The sequence below is a fragment of the Salmo salar genome, chromosome 01, assembly GCF_965601325.2.
Source record: "Salmo salar chromosome 01, fSalSal1, whole genome shotgun sequence".
In the NCBI taxonomy this organism is placed as follows: Eukaryota; Metazoa; Chordata; class Actinopteri; order Salmoniformes; family Salmonidae; genus Salmo; species Salmo salar.
Genome location: NC_138291.1, coordinates 172933641 through 172948151, shown reverse-complemented (window position 1 = coordinate 172948151; position 14511 = coordinate 172933641). Strand labels below are relative to the sequence as shown.

General features: G+C 42.0%; 1 protein-coding gene across 2 annotated transcripts; it reads right to left on the bottom strand.

Annotated features, from left to right (window-relative positions):
* Positions 1–578: 578 nt before the first annotated feature.
* LOC106571268 (vasculin) lies at positions 579–10527 on the bottom strand. Of its 2 annotated transcripts, none has more exons than XM_014144110.3 (10): positions 10404–10527; positions 7460–7579; positions 7160–7283; positions 6447–6631; positions 6044–6110; positions 5302–5489; positions 4901–5059; positions 4433–4620; positions 3078–3180; positions 579–1084 (listed from the first exon to the last, which is right to left on the bottom strand). In XM_014144110.3, exons 2-10 carry the CDS (start codon positions 7520–7522, stop codon positions 929–931), a joined length of 1233 nt encoding a protein of 410 aa, XP_013999585.2. In that variant the 5' UTR covers positions 7523–7579; positions 10404–10527; the 3' UTR covers positions 579–928. The 2 variants fall into 2 exon arrangements, with proteins under 2 accessions (XP_013999585.2, XP_082812692.1); XM_082956566.1 differs by lacking the exon at positions 10404–10527 and adding an exon at positions 9224–9511.
* Between the last annotated feature and the right edge of the window lie 3984 nt (positions 10528–14511).

Sequence of the window (14511 nt, the reverse complement as noted above, 5' to 3'; positions counted from 1 at the left end):
TTGAAATAATTCACTTCCAGCGTAATGTAACAGACTACACAATTCAATTGTGAATGAGGCGTAAGAGTGAAAAGCGCGTTGGGTTGGTTGAGCTAGCCATTTCTTCCAAACATCTGAAATTATCCGTCAATAGTTGGGTTCAACTTAATATATTAAATTGTCAGGGATCATAGTACCCTCAGGAGAATTCCGTACTACTCCAGTTGTGAATCATTATTTACAGTTGAGGTCAAAGATTTGGGGAAAAGTTGGAAGGTATTTGGAATTCCCTCCTATACCGAACAGCAGCAAATCAAGTCCTTCTGCCACATTTATCATGTTAAGGCTTAAAATCTTTAAAAACACAATAGAGGGTGATGTTGGACAGATGCATTGCATTCCCATTCTAGTAACGGGTACTAAGTAAAAAGATGGTGGCAATAGGTTCTCCCATCATTTGTCATCTTTGCTCATGTCACCCGTTTTACTTCCAAAGTCACGGTTACCTACAGTATGGGGATGTAGGTAACCTACAGTATTTTGACACTCAGGACAGGTGTATTACATGTACCTGAACAACCTCCATCAGACAAATACACTGAATTGCAATCATTTTATTCAATAGCCTCCAGAACGGACCTTTTTTTTCCACATTCATCATACGGTACATAGTATCAATCTCTTCAGTGATGGAACAAACATTTAGTCCAACATTGAAATCTCCACCCCCCCGGCCCCAACAAATAGGGGCCTTGCTACAAAGCCATAAAGCAGTGTTCTTTCTCAAGTCCATTCGGAACATCTGTCCATGTCTTGAAGGGGGCCTGTGAAATGAAATGATGGGAGGACGTCTGAATTGCCCGCTCTGCATCAGGGGGGAATGTCTCTTTCCTCTGGTGAGAGAGGGTTAGGTGTGGTAGCAGTGAACAGGGTTATGATGAAGGCTGCTTTAGGCATCGTCGTCCGAGGTGTCGCTGCTGCTGGTCTCCGTCTCCTCCGTGGTGTCGGTGGCCATTTTGAGGTTGCTGGTCTTCCACACGGCCAGGGAGTCGATGGGAGGGCCGTTCTTCAGGAAGCTGTTTCTCCTTAGACCGTTCTTCCGCAGCTGGAGGGAAGAAAACAATTGGGCGGGGTGAGGGACTGATTTCAGAAGCAATGAACTTAAAATGGCTGTCAAAAAGCCTACAGAGAGCTGGAGTGAGAGTGTGGTAGTGTTTGTGTTGTGGTGGTGAGTTAGTGTGGGTGTGGTTGTGGTTGTTTGTCACAATGTGTGGGTGTTAGTGACCGTGTGGGCGACTAGGCGTGAAAGGCAGTGAATTTCTAGAAATGTACAGTTGAAGTCGGAAGTTTAGATACACTTACGTTGGCATCATTAAAACTCGTTTTTCAACCACTGCACAAATTTCTTGTTAAACTATAGTTTTGGCAAGTCAAATAGGACATCTACTTTGTGCGTGACACAAGTCATTTTTCCAACAATTGTTTACAGACAGATTATTTCACTTATAATTCACTGTATCACAATTCCAGTGGGTCAGAAGTTTACATACACTAAGTTGATTGTGCCTTTAAACAGCTTGGAAAATTCCAGAAAATGATGTCATGGCTTTAGAAGCTTCTGATAGGATTATTGACATCATTTGAGTCAATTGGAGGTGTATCTGTGGATGTATTTCAAGGCCTACCTTCAAACTCAGTGCCTCTTTGCTTGACATCATGGGAAAATCAAAAGAAATCAGCCAAGACCTCAGAAAATAAATTGTAGACCTCCAAAAGTCTGGTTCATCCTTGGGAGCAATTTCCAAACGCCTGAAGGTACCACGTTCATCTGTACAAACAATAGTACGCAAGTATAAACACCATGGGACCACGCAGCCGTCATACCGCTCAGAAAGGAGACCCATTCGGTCTCCTAGAGATGAACGTACTTTGGTGCGAAAAGTGCAAATCAATCCCAGAACAGCAGCAAAGGACCTTGTGAAGATGCTGAAGGAAAACAGGTACAAAAGTATCTATATCCACAGTAAAACAAATCCTATATCGACATAACCTGAAAGGCCGTTCAGCAAGGAAGAAGCCACTGCTCCAAAACCGCCATAAAAAAGCCCGACTACGGTTTGCAACTGCACATGGGGACAAAGATCGTACTTTTTGGAGAAATGTCCTCTGGTCTGATGAAACAAAAATAGAACTATTTGGCCATAATGACCATCGTTATGTTTGGAGGAAAAAGGGGGATGCTTGCAAGCTGAAGAACACCATCCCAACTGTGAAGCACGGGGTGGCAGCATCATGTTGTGGGGGTGCTTTGCTGCAGGAGGGACTGGTGCATTTCACAAAATAGATGGCATCATGAGGTAGGAAAATTATGTGGATATATTGAAGCAACATCTCAAGACATCAGTCAGGACGTTAAAGCTTGGTCGCAAATGGGTCTACTAAATGGACAATGACCGCAAGCATACTTCCAAAGTTGTGGCAAAATGGCTTAAGGACCAAGTCAAGGTATTGGAGTGGCCATCACAAAGCCCTGCCCTCAATCCTATAGAAAATTTGTGGGCAGAACTGAAAAAGCGTGTGCGAGCAAGGAGGCCTACAAACCTGACTCAGTTGCACCAGCTCTGTCAGGAGGAACGGGCCAAAATTCACCCAACTTATTGTGGGAAGCTTGTGGAAGGCTACCCGAAACGTTTGACCCAAGTTAAACAATTTAAAGGCAATGCTACCAAATACTAATTGAGTGTATGTAAACTTCTGACCCACTAGAAATGTGATGAAAGAAATAAAAGCTGAAATAAATAATTCTCTACTATTATTCTGACATTTCACATTTTTAAAATAAAGTGGTGATCTTAACTGACCTAAGACAGGGAATTTACTATGATTAAATGTCAGGAATTGTGAAAAACTGAGTTTAAATGTATTTGGCTATAGTGTATGTAAACTTCCGACTACAACTGTAAGTATGGTTATTGTAAATAATATAATGATTTGTTTGACAAGGGCACAGACAGACTGGAACAAGTGTAGTAACAGAACACTGCTCTAAGGGAGGGGGTGGAGAATACTGCAGTATGAATGGATGGAGGAGTAACTACCTGTTCACTGATGGCCTGGAACTCCCTCATCTCATCCTCCGTCAGAGGGGCACACGTCTCGTCGTTCTCACTCTCCTCCTGCCAACCCATCTCTTTCAATAACCTGGGGAGGGAAGAGATTCACTTTTAGGATTTCTATTTTCTATCAATTGTGCCTCTACAATTATGAGCCAGACAAAAGGGAAGCACATTTTACCACACCCACTTACTCGGTTGCTCCTCTACAACAATCCTACTAGCAGGGCCTAAAACTTTTTTGGTCTACCAGCCACTGTGGAAGGAAAATTTCAAAAACCTACCAGCCACTCAAGATATTTGACCAGCCAAATGTGTTGTTGTTGTGCCAGAATTACACCAACAAAACAGAAAACAGATAAGCATGCTTTGTAATGTTTCTAAAAGACAAAATGTATTACTAGTAAGAAGTAATGTGCCTGAGCTTGAGAGTGTGACTAGTAGCCACGTTGTCTTCTCTTCCCTAACAGCTGAAACTCAAACATTGAAAAACAACCTGGCATGCGAACAAAACAATTGAAATAGCCAAGAAACAAGGACAGTCTCAATACACTTTCCTTTCAAGTAAATTAGACCAACTTATGCCTGTGCGCAGCGCTTCTAAAAATCTATCTTTACTCAGCACTTCACGTGCGCACAGTGTTGCTGCATGAGTTGGGATAGGCTATAGGATTCATAGTTCTATTACTTTGTGCGATTCATTTACCAGGTTTGAAACAAAATGGCAGAAATACGTTGAAAACAGCTAATGCAGCATTTGTTTTACTTCACTATTTTTATTCACAAATGAGAGTGAAATGCTGGCACTGTGAAGCCCTGACCACCCTCCAACGTGGCTGGTGAAATAGACATCTTACCCGGCGGGTGTTTATTTTAGGCCCTGCCTACTAGCCCCGACCACTTCAGTATTTGCAGATATGAAGGGACCGGATTATGTGTGATGTGTGCAGTAAGTTACTTTGAGCATCAAAATCTATTTGAGATACTTTCAGATGATTTAGACAAAATGCTAATACCGGTCCCATGACCACAAAATGTTAAAACCTTAGCATGTGGAAACAGTGCCAGGGAAACTAAACCAAAGCATGGATTGCTGTCATACATTGTCCATAGACTGCTTACAGGGTAATGACACCAAAATGCCATTTTGTAATTTAAGTGAACTATCCCTTTAATAACATCTGGTTGCTTCAGATCCACAAACTTTTGGACATCCAACTCTGACATCACCTTATTGAAGTTGAAAATTAAAATAATTAGGGTTAAGGTTTAGGGTAGGGAAGTCCCAAGGATTCCGGATAGCACTAACCCAACTGTTGTCAGAACGGTCCAGTGTTTACCTGTGCTCTGCCTCCAAAGAGCTGGATAGCACCTCCTGCTGGGGGAAGGTGGAGGAGCGCAGCACTTGCTGCCTCATTGTTAGTGTGGTCGTGTTGCCGTTCTCCTGTGAGACACTTCGCTCACAACGGTTACGGTTCTCGTCCCCGCAGCCCACATTGCTGTTCTGCGGATGGAAACCATCGTCATGCTGAGGGGTGAGAGAGCGAAGGTCAAGGCTGTGTCATATCACAACTTCTCATTGAAATAACTATTTAAAACACGATAGGATGATGGGCAGGCGACAGTATGTCGTCATGAAAGTGTAAAGGCATGAAAGACTACGTTATGACGGGAGTTCAAGGCTGTTACAACAGCCACTTCTTTGTATGAAGGCCATTTAAAGTGATGTCAGTGACTGATACACCTTCAAACAGACTTCTCTGTACATTTCTTGAGGGGTGACATATTTCTCTCTTTGGGTGACACACCTTGCAGTGGTGATAGAGGTCCTCCTCGTCCACCATGTCCTTTTTGAGGGCTTTGAGGAAGGTGCTCTTGCGGTCTGAGCGTGTCATGCGTGTCAGACGCATCATAAGCCGCGGCTGACTGCCCTTGTCCACCGGGGACGACGAGCTGGAGCGACTCGCCTGGGAAACACAGCAATTAGTCAATCATTCCAATGTACATTCCTAACGATCATTCCTTCCCTCAAGCCTATATCAATAAATCAGTCAATAGAAACCAAACCAAAGATCAACCATTAATTTATAAAAAATAAAAACATATCAATCATTGGTTAATTTGTTTCTTCAATCAATACTATAAAAACTGTGTGCATCTGCTTTTTACAAAGCCAACCGAAAATGAAACCGCAACATGACAATCTCACCTTGACTGGAAGACTGACAGATATGGGGATGGGGCCCTTGTAGAGGGAGGGGCCAGTGCCATTGCGGGAAGGGGCTTGTTGTTGTTGAGGATTGGACGTGCAGGTCTGTGCTGGTGTGGGCTGCTCCCTGGAGACGCGCTTGATCACCATCATTTTCGAGCCCCTGGATTGAGGGTTAGGTGGGTGTTCTAAATAGACAGAGCAGGACGAAACACCACAGCTTTTCAATTTACTGCAAAATGTAAAAGCCTCATTACAAAAAAAGGTACAGTTATCGTAATAGATTAATTAAAGGTGCAATATGCCTTAAAAAAAACTCTGCCATTTCCAGGTTGCTAAAATTCTAATAGTTTGCCAAATTTCAGTTTGTGTGACAAAACAAGCAGTTGAGTTTAGAGAATCATTCTACCTTTCAAAAACTGCTGTGAAATACCTTTTCAAAAACTGAAAATATTGTATTTTCAGCTGGTGTACAAAACCAAAAGTAAAATATGCAAAAACAGAACTTAAGAACAGAAAGCATAGAAATTGCTCACATAGAACATATCTACTGCTTCTTAGACTTGCTTTCAATGAGAATGACAGAGCTATAACTCACATTTCTCTGTGAATTTGGTCAGCATTGCACAAAAAGTGACATATTGTAGCTTTAAATATGTATTACCCTATTTTGTCCAAATGGGCAACTGCATCAAAGTCAAATCAAGTTGGGGAATAGAGAGAGAACAGATTGGGAACTCACCCCATACTCCAGTGGCAACAGCTTTGTCACGGTTGACCTCTCGGTCCGCATCAGGATGGAGTGATGGCTGAAAGAATAACAGCAGGTATCTTACAACACAAGCAAATTGTGTAGGATAAATCTGACACGTGGCAAAAACAAAGAGTTCTTTAAATAATATGACAAAATTCCCTATCCATGTGTTTTGGAAGACACTAAAAATGTTAAATACTAGATGAGAAATTTAGGGGAGACAGATTGCAGAGTGTTTCCTAAAGGGGAGTTGGGAGAGCCAGACCAATATGTAATGGCTTGGGTGATATTTGCATGAGATTGGGAGATAACTTCAAACATTGTTTTTTTTGTATAGGACTATTTCGTAGGGTGGGTCACAGCTTCATAGGGCTGACACTACACCACTCACAAAGTCTTCAACTTCAAACTGTTTGCGTCTGTCCCCATCGTCCCTGTGGCCTTGCTGGCCCTCAGGCAGGCCTTTGCTCTTGGAGCGAGGAGAGGGTCCGCCACGCTGGAGGGGAGGGCGTGAATTGGAGCCCTCGCTGCCGTTCCGGACCCCCCATCCGTTCCCCTCTTTCCTAGAGAAGATTCCTGTGAAACATACAACTTGGTTTTACCACAGAGTATAGAGCAGGGTTCCCCAACTCACAGCGATTTGATCCCCTAAGTTGAAAAAATATATATATTTTGTTGTTGGCCATAAGACAAATCAGCTCCAAGTGATTTTAATTTAGGGAATATGATCCAAAGTATTCCGATGCATAATAGAGAGATGTGTGATTGTATACAAATGGAAACAAGATTCGAAATTATTATGTTTTAGTCAAATATTTTATCTGTTTGGGCTACTGGCGGTCAACTTTGTCTACAAATTACTTATAATTATGTTCCGGCCCCCTGACCATCCACTCAAGAATTTTTTTTACATTTGTCCTGCTGAATCTAGTTGATTATCCCTGGTATAGAGTGTCCCTCTATCGCACAGAGACAGACGCATGGATGGATAGCTTGTTAGATGGGTAGACAGCCAGACAAGCAAGTGGTTAACAGAGACACAGAGTGAAACCAGCTCTTGATTGGTTCATTCTCGCTAACAGACGTTCCAACCCAGTTCCATACCCCCAGTGCGTCCGTTGACAGGCTCTGAGTCGTCTGATGAGTTGTGGCGTCTGCGACTCACATCCCCGTGGTTGTCCAGACATTTGGCAGGAGACTGGAAAGATTTGTCATAGACCTGAGAGGGCTAGCACACATGGACAGACTGTCAGGCTAACGAATCCTCTGGACAACAACCATCACGCTATGTACGGTGTGCATCTGACATGAACAGAAGACATGTTTCTTCTTGTGCACATACCCACACCGGACATGGGATACACAAACACACAGAAAGTACAAAACCACAAACACAAAAGGTACCTTGGCTGATGAGGGTGTTGTGGGAAAGTTAAGCCAGGCTGGAGTGAAGTCATGCTGCGCCATTTAGGTTTGCGTCTCCAGTGAGGTGGGCAAGACATCAACACATCATTTCTCCAGCCCCTGAATAAGAGAGATAGAGGAGAGATATAGAGAGACGGTGAGAAAGAGCCACTGTGGAGTTTGAGAGAGAGACTGTAGTAACTGAGCCAACTCCAGGATTTATGACAGTGTGTTTATGGGCATTAAGCCCAATGACTTCTCAATTGAATTCAATTTCAAGTGGCACACTACCAACCAACTGATACAATGCAAGGGACTGAATGGAGTTGTCCCTTTTCCAGTCCCTTTAGCTTCCCATTAGGTGTAGCTGACAACAGAGATAACATTCATGCGGAGAGAGCTATTCATCATCGCAGGGCCCGACAGATGGAGATCAGAAGGACCATGACAGTGTCACTTCTAGGGTTGCAAAATTCAGGGTTCTTTCAATAAAGTCCCTGGTTTTCCCAAAATCACACTTGGAAGATTCCAGTAATGAGGAGGGAATAAGCAGGAAATGTATAAACCTCCAACCAGGATAGGATGAGTGGGTATAATTTGTGGAATGTTCCAACAGGAATCTGTTACAAAAACGTAGTGAAGTACAAGGTTGTCAACAAACAACGCATACAAAGTAGCCTGCTCAATTCACCTAGCTAACTAGCTGCCGAATAGGCATCAACACACCACGTAGCTTATTCTTAATGTTTGTCCATAGGCTACCAGAGTGACGACAGACATTTTTCCAAATAAACGTGGAGTGAAAAACGTAATGAAGTAGTCCACTCCCTACCCGTTATCTTATTCTGCCGCTATACGACTTTGTATGTGTTGTTTGTTGGCAACCTTGTTATTTACTACGTTTTTGGAACAGATTCCTGTTGGATTGTTCCACAAATTATACCCACCCGGATAGGATTTCTGGAAAACTAGAAAATGGAGGTTAACAAAATGGTTCTCTCAGGGTTGGTAGTCTCCCAAATGCACAGTTGTGAATGGAAACGTCAAATACTACAAAAGGAAGCATGGTTTGTACTACTGGCTGTCAAAATGACAATTCATGTATCATGAACGTTGTGTGAGAAAGAACCTTGCACTATATTTCTCTGGGTATGCGTGTGTACTATACGATATGCATCCTGCTATCGGCAAACAACGCTTTGTTCAAATATGTCAGAGCCTTTCATTATCTCAGTGGACCAGAATGCCACACAGAGCAACATAACCATTGTGACAAGAGACCAAAGCATAGAAGGGTCCTCTATGTAAGATTATAAACTGCTTAGGGACCTCTATGGAATATTCATTAACTGCTTCCAACTGGGAGGCGTTTTAATCTCTTCAAAATCAAAACACTGGGAAGTCTGCTGTCGTATTTGATTTCAACAGCCAAACAGTGTTTGAACTATTAACATGACCTTCTAGTAAGATAAGAGGTCAGAATCAAGATTCAACCAGCAGCATTTTGTTTCTCTCACTACATACCTATGTGAGCATTGCAGAACTGTTTCCAATTGCTTAGTAGCTCACAAGCCAAAAATTTGAGAGGTCAAAACCACAGTTGACGAACAATACTAGTTATACATGTTGCTGGATAGGTGACGAAAGAGGAAAAAAATATATCAACATTGTTGACTACCATGGCTTGATGTCTAACAACGCAAATATCAAGTCATCCTTGTTATTGCAAGACATTTGGGTGCAAAAATGTAAAGTCATACAAACCAGCTACGGAGGACTGAGCGGAGGCGTCTCCTGTGCTGTAATCCCAAAATTCTCCTAGTGTTTTTGTTCTCACAGTCAGTTATCCAGTTAATCTGCTCCCCACATGTATCGTGCAGACAGGGTCAATTACAAAATGTTGACGTTGATATTCGCAACTAACTTTCCATTTTTGCCACGTAATTCCAGTTCCCAGAATGATTAAATCCTTCAGAGATGTTGAAGGAAATCCAATGAAGTTCTCGCCCGACTTTACAAAAGAGACATTTGGGGTGGATTTGCTACGATCCCCTTAGGAAGGATTCAGTGATTTTGTAGGGGTTTTAACTGCCCAGATACCATTAACTCATATTTGTTCAAATCAGGTGATAAAATGTTAGTGTGATCACATGTTGCCAAAAATAAAGTTAGCTAGCTAACAGTAACTACAGCTTTCAAAAATGATTCATTTTTTGAGAAACATTTGGAAAACTTGGAAGAGGAGACTAAAGCTGATCAGTGCAGGATGTAAGTCCATATACATTATATCAAAGTCTCAAATAAAATGCTAAATTAAATAGTTCTTCTGTAATTCCACAAAACCAGTCCACATGTTCAGATGCTGTTTATCCCATTCAGTGTAACTCGGACGTTGAGCCAATAGTAGCAAGTCACGTCTCTCTTCCTTGATGATTTGGATATCCTATAACGTGAGGCTGTTCAGTGTTCACCTGTATTCCAAAAGAGAAAGAATGATAGCAATATAGTTCGCTAAGACTGCGTTAAACGATACATATGGCTGATTGCTAGTTAAGGGCAAAAGTTAGCAGACTAGAAAGTCACGTTAGCTGTACCTTTGACAGTTACAGTTAGCATAATGTTACCCAGTTGGCATTATATTGAGTAGACTAATAGCGCAGAAAAAAGGGAAACCTAAGGGTTAGTTCAAAGTATTTGACTATAGCCTGTGCTAAATTTGCGATATAGGTCACATGGCTATGTTAACTCTACGATCAATAACGTTACATTTTAAACACCAGCTAACGTACACAAATTAGCTGATGTTACTAGCCAACGTTAGCTAGTTCACTCAACTCTTGAATGTCAGCTAGCTAACTCCGCTACTTGACCAGTTAGCTAGCCAAACAAGCTAATGCTACTCCCTGTTATTGATACGTTCAGTGAGCCATTCCGCAATACTTACCTTTCAATGATGCCAAAGCTCTTCCTATAACTTCGCTAGTTAGCTACATTGCAGATAGTGACTCCTTCATGCGGTTCAACACAAGCTGATGTTAGCTAGCGTCGTTAGCTTGTAGGTAGCTTGCAGAATGAGTCTGCCACAGCTTACTCGCTCGTGCCCCCTTAAGCAGTTGTCATTCGCTTTTTTGTTGTTTTGTAAGACTAGGTTAAGACGCTGATATGTATGTCTAAACCGTATCACACTGACCATCTCATTAACTTGTTTAAGTGTTTGCAAATTCCTCGCTTATTTTTTAATTTTTGCCGCTTTTGCCTGTCTCCTTCCCAAAATGGCGCTGATACAGCAATGTTTCGCGAGAATCTCGTTGGCCAAAGTGAGTAACCCCCCGCCCCCCTTTTTTTCCAAGTATGTGGACCTGCCATAGACTGTAAAAAAAATGAATGACGCCATCGATGACGTCACCCCATTGTCTCCTATGAGAATGGTCAGTGGCGCGTTTGATCAGGAAGTGTCGATTCAGCGTGTCGCCATCTTGCTATCTGGAGGAGTTTTTGGAAACATTGCATGTGCAGTTTGAGGTACTCTAGGAAGTGACGTTGTGGGCTAGCTCAGTACTGCCCCCTCTCATGGAGTATGTCAAGTTGAAGGCCGACTGAGGTACTGCAGGCTTCCATTAGCAACTAAATGATCATTTTAACTTAATCTGTGTGTGATTTTAAAGTAATCGGTTTAAGGATATACATCTGGTGAATAAAAGCAATTATTGGTACCATAATTGTGTTCAAATGTTTTTTTTTTTATATCCACGGGTATTGACCACAAAGATTGCCGTTTCCCCATTCACTATAGTGGAGGATCCTGTTTTCTGGAAACAATGCCTGGAGTAACAAAGCGGTGTCCCTTCAACTTGAAATACTCAATGGTAGCTAATGTGGCCATTTTTCACTTTGATGCATGCACATACAGTCTGCTCAATGGGGAGGGTATGAACAGCAACAACACTGGGACACAGTGCCCTTCACTTGACAAGCACCACCGTCCAGCAATAGTGGGAGGTAGCTACCTAGTATCAGGATGACAGTCACAGTAAGCACACGCATGCAACGCATGAAGCAACAGTACACCCATCATCAGTACTTTTTTTCAAAAAGAAACAATTGTTGGTTTTATAACTGAACATTTAAAATAATTTGTGTAAAACTAACAGTGAAATACAAAGACCAAACCGGGTATGGTAGCTCAATGTAAGGTTGGATAGTAAGAAAAAAATATGTCTAACCTATAGCAGAGTGCTTTAGACACGCCCATTACTTTTCACACGCCCACTCCTTTAGACACGCTCATTACTTTTCACACTCCTTTCCTTTCAACACACCCACTCCTTTCCTTTCGACACACCCACTCCTTTCCTTTCGACACACCCACTCCTTTCCTTTCGACACACCCACTCCTTTCCTTGACACACCCACTCCTTTCCTTGACACACCCACTCCTTTCCTTGACACACCCACTCCTTTCCTTGACACACCCACTCCTTTCCTTTCGACACACCCACTTGCCCATACTCCGGTCGCTATAATGAGCTGCAGATACCCTCTTCTCCTTTTTTTTTCTTCTCCCCACACCAAAACAAAAGACACCTCTGGGACCTGTCTGGAACAGTATGCCATAGAGAGCAATAGTAATGGCGTCTTTTTGTAGGCTCTAACTTGTTGGACAAAGCCTATGGGAAAATGAATGGCAGCTCTATGGTGAGAAACATCTCGGTGCCTAAGGCAAAAATCCTGTGCTACCCGGGAGCAAGAGTATAGGACATCACAAGGCTGCTTCCGACTGTTCTACCACAGATGCCGGGAGCTGACACTGTCGTAGTCCATGTGGGGTCAAAAGACATCCGGAGAGCTAGCTTGGAACATTTGAAAATGGATTTTAAAGAACTGATTTTAGCATTTTAGCATTAAAAGACAAAAAACGGCCAATCATTTCAGGTCCAGTACCATCATTGGGCTGCGGGTGTGAAAGATTCAGCAGACTGCTGGCATTACAAATCTGTCTAAAAGACTACTGTAGCTCTGCTGGAGTTACTTTTATAGATAACTTTGAAACCATCTGGAAACAGAAGGTACTCTACAGGAATGACGGCATCCATCTAAATCATCTTGGCTCCTGGACTCTGTCCATGCATTTCAAGACTGCGTTGAAACAATGACTGATAAATGATCCAAGACCAGCTCAGTTAATCCCTACCATTGTGACAATGAGTCGTCATAATGCTGCATCAAATGTACATGATCCTAGGGGCATTGGCAAACACAACATAAGTAACTTAATTTTTGTGCCCCTAATTGCAACGAATACCTCTGATTATACTACAGCTATTGTATGCAGTAATCATGAGCCTGTGAACCAGTTACATCGTTAGCACTGAGGCGGTGTGCCCTAGTATTGAAGACCACTTTGTGCAGCTCACCCTGCACTATCAGCTCCAATATAAATAGCATGAGCAAGTCTACTTCAGATAAGCTTCCCAGTAAAGCATTAAAAACAATCAAGCAACCCAGAAAAGTGCTAAAAATAGCTCATATTAACATATGCAGCCTGAGAAACAAGGTCCATGAAGTCAATAGCTAGCTTGTAACAGATGAGTCATATTCTGACTATCTCTGAAACTCACTTAGATAATACCTTTGATGATACAGTGGTAGCAATACATGGTTATAACATCTACCGAAAAGACAGAAATGCAGACGCGGGCGGTGTTGTGGTCTATATTCAGAACCACATTCCTGTAAAGCTTAGAGACAATCTAATGTTAAATACTGTTGAAGTAATATGGCTACAGGTTAATCTGCCTCACCTAAAGCCAATTCTGGTGGGAAGCTGCTATAGACCACCAAGTACTAACAGTCAGTAACTGGATAATGTGTGTGAAATGCTTGATAATGTATGTGATATCAACAGAGAAGTATATTTTCTGGGTGATTTAAATATTGACTGGCTATCATCAAGCTGCCCACTAGAGAAAAAACTTCAAACTGCAACCAGTTCCTGCAACCTGGTTCAAGTTATCAGTCAACCTACCAGGGTATTTACAAACTGCACAGGAATTAAATCATCAACATGTATTGATCACATCTTTACAAATGCTGCAGAAATTTGCTGTAAAGCAAAATCCAAATCCATAGGATGTAGTGATCACAATATAATAGCCATATGTAGGAAAACCAAAGTTCCAAAGGCTGGGCCTAATATAGTGTATAATAGGTCATACAATAAGTTTTGTAGTCATATGTTGATGTAAAGAATATTTGCTGGTCTCTGGTGTGTAATAAGCAGCAACCAGACGCTGCACTTGACACATTTATGAAATTGCTTATTCCAGTTACTAATAAGCACGCAACCATTAAGAAAATGACTAAAAACGGTTTAATCCCCTTGGATTGATGAGGAATTTAAAAATGGTATGGTTGAGTGGGATGAGGCATAAGGTACGGCAAATAAGTCTGGCAGCCCAACTGATTTGCAAACGTACTGATAAAAGATATAAAGAATAATAGTAAAAAGCTTTGGGGCACCTTAAATTATATTTTTTGGGAAAAAAGCAAACTCGGCTCCATCATTCATTGAATCAGATGGCTAATTCATCACAAAGCCCACTGATATTGCCAACTACTTTAATGACTTTTTCATTGGCAAGACAAGCAAACTTAGGGATGACATGCCAGCAACAAACGCTGACACTACACATCCAGGTATATCGGAACAAATTATGAAAGGCAATAATTGTACTTTTGAATTCCGTAAAGTCAGTGTGGAAGAGGTGAAAAAAGTATTGTTGTCTATCAACAATGACAAGCCACCGGGGTCTGACAATCTGGATGGAAAATTACTGAGGATAATAGCAGATGCTATTGCCACATCTTCAATTTAAGCCTACTCGAAAGTGTGTGCCCTCAGGCCCGGAGGGAAGCTAAAGTCATTCCGCTACACAAGAATAGTAACCCCCCCCCCCCCCTTTTTTTAACCTTTATTTAACTAGGCAAGTCAGTTAAGAACAATTTCTTATTTTCAATGACAGCCTAGGAACAGTGGGTTAACTGCCTTGTTC